This window comes from Coloeus monedula, assembly GCF_965178545.1.
Source record: "Coloeus monedula genome assembly, chromosome: 1".
In the NCBI taxonomy this organism is placed as follows: Eukaryota; Metazoa; Chordata; class Aves; order Passeriformes; family Corvidae; genus Coloeus; species Coloeus monedula.
The window spans coordinates 147,126,468-147,138,990 of NC_138781.1; the positions used below are offsets into that span (position 1 = coordinate 147,126,468).

Here is a 12,523-nt window from a genome sequence, read left to right on the forward strand (position 1 = left end):
ATTATGAACACCTATGACCATCAGTGAATTCAACAGCAGTTTCAGGTGCCCAATATTTTTCCAGATTAGATGTTTTTGACTGCTCAGGTCCCATATAAAATCAGTGGGAGGCTTTCCATAGCAATGTCTTTTCCAGTGGCATGGAGGCCTGCCTTGCCTTATGGTTTATTGTGCATGCTAGGGATATTAAGCTCTCAACAGAGAAGCAAATTTCCCTTTTACAATGTTATCAAAACAAAAACCCCAAATTGCACATATCTACCCCTTTGGCCTTTTTTTTTATGCACAAATATGCTTGTATGCAAAACCTGACAATTTTGGGCCTTACTTAATAAATGTCTTATAAGAGCACATTTAAATGCCTTTTCACAGAAATAACCATTCATTAGTTGCAAAAATGCAGAGACACTTTTTATTCTTTCTGTTGTGAACAATATCATTTCAGCAGAAATTTGGGGGGAGAATGTGATTTTTTTGTCCCCAAATATATTTAAAAAGGCTAAAGAACAAAATGTTGGGGAGGCATCTTTTTTTGGCAGATAGTAAAATATAAAATATGTGATTTAAAAAAAAAGTTGGCTTAAAAATACACACACACAAATAATACAATAATATAAAAATACAGCTCAGCCAATGGCCTCTTAAAATTTACCTTTGGCATTACATTTGGCAGCCTAAAACAAAAGACCCTTCCTATAAACAGAACTATAAAAAAAGAAAAGTTCATAAATTAGGTTGCAAGGGGTTGTACAGTCCTTTTCTTGGTTCTCCAAACTCCCTTTCTTTCTGTCCACACACATAAGCATGACCAGTGAGGTATATAGAATGTAACACTGTCAGGCATATGCACAATAAAAAAGTGCATAAACATAGACGTTCTCCCCTTTTCTTGTGAACAGGTCGTAACTGTGTGGTTTGCGTCCTTCCCCCCTTGGAAACAAAAAAATCTTTTTTTTTTTTTTTTTTTTTTTTTCTTTTCTTTTTTTTTTTTCTCCTTACTTTGGCAGGATGAAAATGAACCCAGAGGAATATAAGTGTCCTATTCCCAGCAGCAGTGATCCATTTCCCTTGGCAACATATGTCTGATGCCACAGATACTACAAGGTCATTGGGTTGCTTTACAACTCTGGGTAACTTCCCATGGAAACATCATACGTCTAGCACCATGTCGTAGTGTTGTTGCTCTTTCTTCCGCCTGCCACATTTGTTGATAAGAACCATGTACAAAGTCAAAAGCAAAACCCAGTAACATGCATAGAGTATTGTGCCAATGATGAGAACTGTCTGTTTTGACTCAGAAAATGGCTTTTTTGATTCCTTGTAAATAGTGAAAATTACGCCACCTAGGAGGATTGTAAACCAAATGGAGACTGGAATGAGTCCTATAAAATTAACTACAATGGTTTTCCTTCCTGACGTGCCCCACCCTGCTTTGTTTATCGTGGCAATTGCAAACATCTTTGCTGGCAGTAAACTTGACATGTACAACACTGAGTAGAGTGACATGAAAACCATGACAATGTTGCCCCTAAGGAAGCTGGCAAAGGAAGACTTTATCAGGCCAACTAACTGAACTGTCAACAGGAAGAGGAGGATGTTCCAGATTTTTCCCCTGTAGAAGAGCTGAATTACTGTGGCAATAAGGAAGAAAGGAAAGAATCCAGTGATTACAGCTTCATAGGTCATCCACAAATGGTGCTTGTGGAACCACATTGCATTATAAAGCCACTCTCTAAAGTAGGATTTACTCCAGCGGGTCTGCTGATTCAGCCACCTGAGATACTCTATTGGTGTTTCCGTAAGGCACTTGGATCTAGCTGTGTATTTTGTTGCATAGCCCAGACTTAGCACTCTGTTAGTTAGATGCCTGTCATCTCCAAAGCTGCACTGGGAGCCCATAAACTCTTGATTGTACCAATCTTCCACAAATTCATGGAGTAAAGAGTTTCTGTACATTCCCAGAGGTCCACTGATGCACTGTACACAGCCAAAGTAGGACTGACAGGCTCTTTCGATGTTAAATGCCATCCAGTATCTCACGCTGCTCAGAAAGGAGATCCAGGAATCATATTTGTTCAAAATCTGCAAAATAAAAAAAAAAGTTTTCCTTTTAGATGAGCTCTTGAAACAGAAAATATGCACATTGGAGCAATAAGGAATTTGCAGAGACTAGAGCACCATTACATGAAATGTGGTGGGAACCTCACTCCTGTGTCCTACCCATGGCAAACCCAGGAGCTACTCAAACAGCTCTGCCAGACATTGACAGGAAAGGTGAGATGAAACCTTCAAATGTCTGCTTCACCAAGATGTTATTTTTTCCTTGCAAGCTTTCCTATTCTCCACCAATAAATTTCCTTATTTTCTGTTTCGTTCTTCCTTCCCTTTTGTCCCCAGTTAAAGACCTGCTGGATTTAGACTTTCCCAAGAGGAGCTGGTGAGTTCATGGTCTTCTGCTGCTTTTCTGCACATGCACATCTTTGGAACTCACAGGACTCCTTCCAGCCCTCCCAAAACGATGCTGGAGCATGAGAAAAGCTGAGCACATGGTCTTCGCCCTACATTTTTGGTATCATAAGGCTGGCCCTAGAAGTTTAACCCTGAACTGTGTCCCTATATCCAGCATTAGGTCCTCTGAGGAACAACCTGTTCTGTCTCTGCAGTACCAGCCTGTTACCTTGTCCCAAGACATATGGTGATACGCCAGCAGAGTCTTCCTCAGGCCCACATAAATGTCTCAGTCTTTCTCTTCTGCACAATGCAAAGCTCACCCAAAGCTCAGACCTGCACTTAACATAGACATATTCTAAGTCTGAACACTCAGTGGATGTATGAATGCATGCAGATGCACAGGTCCATGGCTTCACACCCAGGTTCTCAACACACACCTTGTGCCAGAGGATGTGGCAAGGAAGTGTGTGGGTCTTTGGCCTTCTACAACTATAAAGCATTGCCCTGCAACTAGAAAAAAATAGTCTTTTGCTCTGACAGGCCTAATATTTGTCAGGTTTAATTCCAGGACATATTAGAAGCTTGGGGATAGGCTCAAGCCTGGCTCAAATGTATTTGGTGTATGCTGGAAAATGACCTGGGGGGAAAAAAAAGCCCAGAGCTTTCATTCTGTCACCTTGCCTCACAGAGGACACACATCCTTCCCATTGCAGATGCTTATGAATCTTCACTGTCATAGCTGAACCTGTACTTCCTCCCTTCACTTGTACTCACATATGCCTGGAATTTCACATGCATAGGCTGTGTACACCCGCTTTATGGTCAGTCTAGAGTTCCAAAGTTATTCAGGTTTCTGTGGGAATCCTAATTTCTGGAGTTATGAGCCACATGCCTGAAATACTTCTGACTACTTGGGCATTCATTAGTAAGTTCTTGCTCTTTTACATTGCTCTTTCTCCTGTCTCACATAAAAAGCTCAACAGAGTATTGGGGACTGATCCTAAGGCCAACTAAAATATTCATACACGTTTCTCTCTATAAATTGCAGCAGAAGGAGTTGTGTCAAAAGGAATCAACAGCCTTTTGCTGTAGTAGTCAGACAAACTTGGTAATGCTGGAAATCCTAACACTTGTGGAGCTGGTCTGACTTGGGAGTTTTCTATTGTCCTGCCTGAGAGATGGGAGACCCAGCAACACACAGAGTGCACAGTGCAGAGCATTTCTAAATTACTTTTATTTCTAACAGTCTTGGCTGCCAGTAGTAATATAATTGAAGACCTTGAGGTGCTGGACATGGCTTTGGGAGACCTGTTCTCAATTTCCTGCTCCTCTATAGCTTTTCTATGGTACCTTGAGCAAGCAACTATACCCAGAGACTCAAAGATGCCACAACAGTCCTGACAATGCCAGTGCCCGCCTTTTCACATGTAGGGGGCAGAACATTATTTGTTTACTTGCTATGGGTGTTAAAACCATACAGTGCTCACATCCAAGAATAAGAGTTTCCATTCAATGGACAAAAAGGCTAAGGTATGATAAAAGCACCTATAATGGTATCACATTTTATATATATATATATAGAGTATAGACACATAAATTATATTTAATGCTATTCCAGACAGAGAAATCTGTTGCAATGCAAATAGCTGCTGAAACACCTCTGTTAATCAGAAAATTGTTGTACTCACCTGCACATCACCTCCAACTCCTCCAACCATTGGATCTTCTTCTAAAACTTTTACCATCTCCACTGATGAGGCTGGATCAAGCATTGTATCTGAATCACAGACCTATAAGTAAGAAAAAACAAGAAAAAAAATGGGTTAAGGAGCACAGTAGAGAAGAAAATAAAAATCATGCAAGTGGTTATAATGACTCTAAATGCATATTCTCCTGAATGCAATTAAATCTGACTTTGAAGTCTGCACTGATATTTCTGTTAAAGATCACTTGTACCAGGCAGCAAGGCATAGTGCTGCACAAAACACAGAGCTTATTAAGGCTGTGCACACAAACAATCCTCTCCTCTGTATCAGCTCCATTTGTTTTACTGGCACACTGGGCTGGCTACTTTGAATAAGATATGGGGCACTGCAGAGTAAGAAGGTGTTTGTGGGTGTGGCAGATTCCTGTTGTGCTCTGACACAGGGTTTCCCTGCATCAGCTGCACAGTTGGAGCACGCTCGTCAAATATTTCCCACTGCCATATGAGGGAAGGAGTGAGGAGTTAAATCCCAGGCACTTGTTATAAAAAAGAAAAAAAGTCGAGTAGGAGCCTGGGAAGAAACCTAATAGCTCTTTCACTCATGGAAGGCTTTAACAATTCATGTAAAATACGTATCTTGTATTTCAGAACAAACTAATTTTTAATTTTAGATGCATGATGTGTTATTAGTAGTGCAGGGATTTGACATTTGACTTAGAGAAATTATTTGCTATTTTTCTCTGGCATTCTTATAAAAAAATAGGTAAGGCCAGAAGGCGTGAGTCCTGAAGTTCAGTACTCCACAAGACCAAGGCAGAAGTAGATCACATACAAGGCATTTCAGCTATACAAACACTCCTAGTCAACTAAGCACTGTGTACATTAGGAAATTGGCTTTCCCCTGGAGAGTAGGAGGAGGGCTCAGACAGGCTGGCTGGTCTGTGAGGCAGCTGGCATTGCTTTCGTTTGCTCTGAGGAGAATGACTTGGGCTGCAGCCTGTTTAAAACAAGAGGGTGTCTCCTTGTTGCAGTTGTTGCAGCTGAAGAACTGGACACATGGTATGTGAACTCATTTCACAGACACCCAGGAACTGGAGCAGAGACTGTCCCAGAAACACCCCTCTGACCAGCTGAATTCCACCCTACAAATTCTCATACTGCTTCCAGTTTGTCCCCACATTGCATTCCTGTGACTTCAGATGGGGTCAGTAGGAGCAAGTCAGTAGCTCTGCATAAACAGCACATTAAGACAGATTCTGCTGAGGCTTTGTAATGTGTATCCTAATTTTGGTGTCCTTTCATGCAAACTTTCAATTCAACCTAAGCCCTCTCACTCCAGGGGAGAGGTAACCTTTATGTCTGCTCTATGAAGGGGGAGGAGAGCACTGGGACTCTGCTCTGGACCAGACTCAAGAGGAGAGGTTACCCAGGATAGTTGGACTGCATATCTTGGGATGCAGCTGGGAGTCTGCCAGCATGCTCCCCCTCCATGCTCACTCAGAGGGGGCCAAGAGGAGAAAGGTGATGAAAACTCTCATATCCCCATCAGGAGAAAAGCCACAAGCATGTCCAGCTCCCACTAACTTGATGCATCCACCTCCTCTCCTCAAAGGCCTCATCCCACAAAGTCTTTGTAACCTGGCCAAGGTGTGACTCCAGCTTTAGTGGAAAGCTGTCATCAGTGGCAGCACTGAGTGACAGAAATGGAGCAAAACAATTCTACTGAAGAGGGGAAACAATGCTTGTATTTTTACCTGGGTCTTCATGGACAAACTTCATGTTGCTGAGTGTTTTGCACAGGGAATTTGGGGTTTGCTGAATTCCCAGGGTGCTCAGGCAGTGACAGGCATGCCATTTCTTGTGACCATGAGCAGTGGGCTGGGATCAGCTGCCTCCCAGCCCCTCTGCTTTCCCTCCAGCACCTGGCACTTGAGCAGCTCCCACCCCATCAGATGCATCTACCTACGGCAGAAAGACCTGCCCATGAGCCACATCACTAATATATTAGAGATGAGGAATCCTGAAAACACTGGTTTTTTTAACAAAATACCATCACACGTCCTGGGCATGCTAGCACAGTGGATATGTCTGTGTTTCTGGGACAAATCTAACAAGCCATCATTTTCCATCTGGATGAGGTTTTTGCAGGTGAACAGGGAATATATCCAGAGAAACACAGACTTATTTGGCTTAGGAGCCCAAATAAAACACACTGACACCTGCCTAGCCAGGGGGTGCCCAGGATAGCCCAGGAGACAATTTGTCATCCTTCCACATAAGGGCCGAGTGACCCAAATATCACTGCCTTGGGTCACAGAATTGGGTTACATGAAAGGGACAATTGACCTTAAGGGAGCTGTTCAGTTCCTTGCTGTAGGCAGTGACAGTTTATCCAAGTTGCTCTGAGTTCAGACTGCACTGGACTGTCCACACAGGCACCTCCATCAAGCCAAGATGAATTGCACCCTGGTTACCTCACAACTCTGCACTGATGATACCTGCCAGTTTAACTCTTCCACCTGATTACCTGCACACTCCTCAACTCCTCTAGGATGGAAATAAGCCTTCACAGCAGTTTTGAGTACTTAATGAGACACCACTAATGACTAACAGCTCATTATCTGCACTGGTCTGACAGTTTATGGTTGCCTGTTAATAATTCCAGGGTGTCTTTTAAGAACTATAAGGCCTACAGTTTTGGGGGCTGGGCAGTGGTGCTGGACTGGCCACTTTTTAAAATGCATAATCATTACTGCAGATTACTTAGCCCTTGAAATATTGGGCTTGTTTAAAGTAATTTACCCTGGGTCACCCAAAAAAACCATTTGAAATATCTCAACCTTTATTAATTCATAAAACAGAGCCACGTTTTAGCTGCATTTTTTTATGACTCTGTAGTAGCCAGGGCCACCAAGGGGCTGCATTGCTACTAAAGATGTGACTGTAGATGTAACTGTGGCATCAGTCACTACTGCAGACTGTGCTCACAGCAGCATTACAGTCTCTGGCAAATTCATTAGAACTTCTGAGCCAGGTCAGGACTGTTAACTGAACAGAAATACTTCTTCTATTTTCTGAGTTTATGCTATGACTGTTGAAATAGAAATGCTTTTTCCAGGTTCCCTGAAAAATACAAGACCTGAACTGAGGGAGGAAACTTGCAATGAATCTGCTTCTTCTCTGCCTTCTTTCTCTGCAATCTGGTATGTCTGTGTGAAGTGATTATAAACCCATGCTAATAAAGAAAATCAGCATTTTTATCCCATCATAGTTCCTCACAGCACAAAACCAAAGAACAGACAATGGAGAGCTTAAGCCCATTGTTTTCAAAGAATAAATCAGTTTCAGTTTGTGGAGTTGTAGAGGATGGGTTTTAAATCTTGGCCTTATTCTTCCAGCTCCAATAACAGAGTGGTTCCTGGCACTCATCAGTTTCTGCTCCTCATGTGCATGGAAGACTTGCTGCTCTCAGCCCAGCTACTGGCAGCCTCTCCAGATCCTTGGACACTGCACGTGGATGCTGTGCTGTGCAGAGTGTGCACACCCACCCACACAAGGCTGGGCACAGGCCCCAGAAACACATGTGGCTCAGCCATGCAGCTGCCCTGAGCCAGCAGAGAGCACCTCTCGGGGAGCTGCTGCTCCACTGCAGGAGGCTGCTGGTTGCTCTGAGTGTGGGAGAAGCTAGGAGGAACTCAAGGTGGTTCATTAGGAAAATCATCTCCTATTCAGTGGGATTAGTCAAATGAGCCTTGTTGGCCTGGATTGCTAAGGAAGGGTCCTCAGTGTCCAGCCAGAGTATCTGAACCCACCTGCCTGCCTCCACACATGACCTCTTCCCCTTCCCACAGTCAGCAGGGCTGTTTGCAGGAGTGAAGAGTGCTTCCATGTAAAAAACATAGACAATCTTTCAGGGGATCCAAGGCAGCTGGAAAGAAATGTGTCTCTGCTGCTTTGGAAACAGGGAGAGAGGACCCAGCCTAATTCATTTTTAAGTGAGTAGTGTGTCATAAGGGCCTTAAAGGCCAAGTTGCAGAGAGTGAGGTAATGCAGCTGTAAGTAATGAAGCAAAAGCTCCTTCAAGCTTTAGCTGAAGAAATTTTCTTTCAAATCTACACATTGACCCTTTTATTGAATACTCCACATGGCCTTCAAAGCCTTTAAAATAGATTCCCATCTTTTTTACAGACTTCACCACTTCTCCAAGATATTCCCTAGTGAGAACAAATACCTGTCTTATGGGCTTGCATATGGAGCCACTAACAAACACAAAATAAAGCCTCACCCCAGACCCTCACCTACAGGAGCAGAGATGGGGCTTTCAGGAGGTCACTGGCTTTGCCTGAAGCAAAACCATTTGGATGAGGGGGAAGTACTGAAGGCGGGGGAAGGATTTCAGATTTCTCCAGTAGCTGGTTCACAGATTTAAAACAGTCAAAGATAGACTGGCCATTTTAAAAGGTAGCAAAATACCCTTTTAACGGTCAAGCTGTTTCCAAACAGACTGAAAGGAGCACTGTGTTCATCAGGGACTAGGATGGCCTCTAACATGCTGCACAAAATATACAAAAGCTGCTTTCTTTCAAAGTGTGTTTGAATTGGCACTGACCTGGTGCTCTAATACCTACCTGTACATAATCCACGCTTCTCCCCAGTGCTTTGAATGCTGTGTACATTACTTCTCTTTTTCCACCCCATTTCTGCATGATGCAAACACTTTTGTTGGACAGGACCAGCTGAGATACGTGTTGCATGCTCTCTCTGTGAGACTCCTCTGTCTCACCCGGACCTTTGTCGTGGAAGTTATTACTCCAGATATAAGTGGCACAACTGTCCCTACCCATGATTTCAGTGAAAATGTCCATCATGTAAACGTCATCTTCTGAGTTCCCATCAATGACCATAACAACTTTAATTCCAGGGTAGGTCAATCTTTTTACAGAAAGTAAACATTTTCTTAAGTAGTCAGGATCTTCTTGATAGGCAGCAATACAAAGGGCAACTGTTTTGTTCAGTTTGATTGGAGTCTCTAGCGACCGTTTCATTTTTCTGTGCTCTAGGTAGGCAAACAGGCTTTGGATAATGAGATGTGATGCCAGGATAGCACCATAGAGTCCAAAGGAGAAGTAGTAGTTGTCTGTTTGGATGAACTGGTAGCCCACAATGTAAGCAGCGGTGATTCCCAGCAGGAGGGACACCCCGAAGAGTGTGGTTCCAAGTATTCTCAGGATACATATAAACCTCTCACAATACATCTGCAAAGAAGGAGGGAAACCATTAGCAGAGCCACCACTTGCTGATATAAGGCATCATAAGGTGGCTGCAACACAGATCTCAGCATCAACAGATACACCCTGAGCTTCTGGCTCATGGAGTCGCTGTATCCCCTTGCTCAACTTAACCTCTCTTTGCAGTACTTCCTCCATGTAAGGTACGACCTAAACAGACTTAATGTAGCAGAGATGTTTTCTGCTATTTGTAATGTCCTCACAGAAGGTGCTATCTGTGTCAGGATCTTATTTTGGCAGCCTGGGCTGGTTGGATAAGACACTCTGTCATATTATCCTGAGGAGGTTGGAGAAGGGGCTTTTGGGCCACCACTCGTTTCATACAGTCACAGGAGAGCGGAACAGCTGAATGTCTGGGCAGCCCCTCCTCATCCCCCATCCATGTCATGACTGCATCCCACCCTGAATTGTTTCTGTCGCTTAGTTATGTTTGCAAAAATATTGGAAAGACATTCTTAAAACAGATGCCTGAATGTATTTATAATTTTTAAAACAGATGTCTGACTATATTTATAATTTATATTTATATAATCAGACATCTGCTTTAAAAGGTATTCTCAATACCATTGCAAAAATGTATTATTCATACATTTGTGTACATAGATATAGGCACATGTGAGCATGTGTGCATAGGGGCTAAAGCTTGACTGAGATTAAGTCTGTGGCAAAAATATGCATCAATTTAACAAAGCCAACACTCCACCCTGGACTCAGAAATTCACTATGACATCAGCTGATTCTGACCACTTCTACATATTTAAGTTACCTGGCTGTAAAATCTTCTAACCTAAACTCTGGGCTATGGAGGAACTGGCTGGCATGGAGAGTACTCTGGCATTCTTGAAACAAACAAACAGTACGGGCAGGCAGGCAGGTGGAATATATTGGTACCTAACTGCTTTTTTTGACAATCACATTAACCATTTTATGCAACAGCTTTCTCAGAATTACAGGAGGTTAATGACAACATTTTCTGCCAATAGAAGCATTTTATGGGAAAGACATAAAACAGATATGTCTGTTTAAGGCTAACCAAGCAAGTGTGTTGCAATGCTTGAATATTTTGCTGAATTAGGTCCTCTCAGAGTAATGGACTTAATATTTGTGTTTTCTTGCTATTATTCATATTTTCCCTACTGTTATCATCTCACTCATCTGCTGCTCATGTTTGTTTCACCATCTGTTGGCCAAAGCTGAAGCTGGAACAGGACTTCCTTACATCATATATGTTTTTAACTCTTCCTTGAAAAATTATTACCAAGATGCAGCAGCATGGCTGTCATCAACTATATATATGTCTGAAAAGTTACAGGCTTGGAACAAAAAAGCCAACACAGAATCACTTACAACATAAAAATAAACTAGGCAAGCATGAAGTTTGAGGTTACAAAGACTTTGCTTTTTTCCACTGGCTATTTAGGGTCTTAAATTTCAAGACAGGAGGAAGCCTCTTAAATGTATATTTGGAGGCACTGTTAAAGAAATCGGACCCTATCTCTAGGACTTCCTTGAATACTTAAGGCTGAGATCTGACAGGTGCTGTAATCATCCACCAGCAAAAGGGACCCTCCCTGCTCTGGCCTGTCTGAAAATCTTTAACAGCAAGGGTCATAAAGACGCCTAATAAAAGACAGCTTATGCTTACCACCACTATGGGTGAACTGAAACTCAGTGCCCAAAATAGACTTGCTTTAGAAAACAGATTAAGTAATGGATCCCCTCTTGATTCCCTCGAAGTAAAATAGCCTGTGTGTTTACTAATCCCTCAAGCATGCAAAATGTCACAAACATCAAGGAAAATGTCTCATTAATGGTGCACTTGTACTCTGCTTTCCCATTTGGGGTCCTAAAGTCTGCTTACATTGAGAATTATATGGCTGAAATAAATAGGATTTGCATTAAGATCTGGAGTGGCTACATTTGAATGACTATATCCTGTAGCAGGCATCTTTTACACTAATTTGCTATTGTTTTGCTCTACCTATGAAGTGCTTCTGCACAAAAGGAAAAAAAAGCCAACCCAAATTCTCTGACTTTGTCATTACAGCACAGATCCTCTCCATTGCAAAAATCCAGTCTTTTAAGATAAAGAAATTAATTTCTGGTGTTAATAAAATAACTTTTTTTCGTTTCACTGTCAACCTTAGGAAAATAAACAGTGTTTTGATCTAAATTCCTGGCTTTCATCAAAGAAATTTTCCCCTTTGTATGTGCAATTGAGGGTTTTATGTATTGTCTTTTAATTGACTGAATCTCAGGGGAACTGGAAAAGTTGCTCAATATTCTCAAGATTTAACACGAGGTATTGATAGCTTGCCCAGCAGAAATGATCTTTATCAACTTCAACATGCCCAAACAATGGCAAAGAAGCCAAAAATTCTCCACCCATCTCCAATAATTAAGCCAAGAAGTTAAAAGGAAATGATGCTTGTCCAAGTCTGGGACCAAAAATGAGCTGCTGAGTCAAATACTAGCTAGGCTAGGCAGCAGCTGCATCAGAGACTTTAAGAGCAGACAGTGCTGTTATGAGCATCTAGCCTGGCCTGACACAGTGATATACAACAATGCTATCCTGCAATTTGTGCACCTAAATCCCTTATAGGCACGTAAATCCCTTAGAGGCACCTTCACCTAACCCCGTGGTGCTGAACCTAGTATGAGTTTTATGCAGTTTCCAGCAAGCAGATCCAAGGTTTGCATGGCCAAGGTGAGTGTATGTAAAGAGTCTTCGAAGTCTACTACTGAGCAGCTCTTTCCTTTCAGGGATGGAGCTGAGCAGTGCTCACCAGCCCATCTAGTAGAAATGAAATGTGAAAGCCATATGCTAAATCCTAATGCTGTGTAGGCTGCTGCTGATTGAGTCACAGGTTTTGATTCACCAAGCAGTGCCTTGTAGTGACTGTACAGTAGGAGGCAAGGAGTGCCTTTCTTTGGAGGCTCCTATGGGAAAGCATGACCCAGAAATGAACCCTTGCATGTACTTGACATCAGAGTCCACCTGGTGAACTGTTTGGCATTGTGTCTTGGCATCCTGATAAAGCCAAATATATATACAAAAAGAGTATTTCTCCTTTGTGAT

General features: G+C 42.4%; 1 protein-coding gene across 1 annotated transcript; it reads right to left on the reverse strand.

The window, feature by feature from the left end:
• Window positions 1-1,149: 1,149 nt before the first annotated feature.
• HAS2 (hyaluronan synthase 2) lies at window positions 1,150-9,411 on the reverse strand (the record flags this gene model as incomplete). The annotated part of the gene is made up of 3 exons (XM_082297121.1): window positions 1,150-2,082; window positions 4,140-4,241; window positions 8,785-9,411. The coding sequence occupies 3 exons, from the start codon at window positions 9,409-9,411 to the stop codon at window positions 1,150-1,152; spliced, it is 1,662 nt and encodes a 553-aa protein (XP_082153247.1).
• Window positions 9,412-12,523: the final 3,112 nt, after the last annotated feature.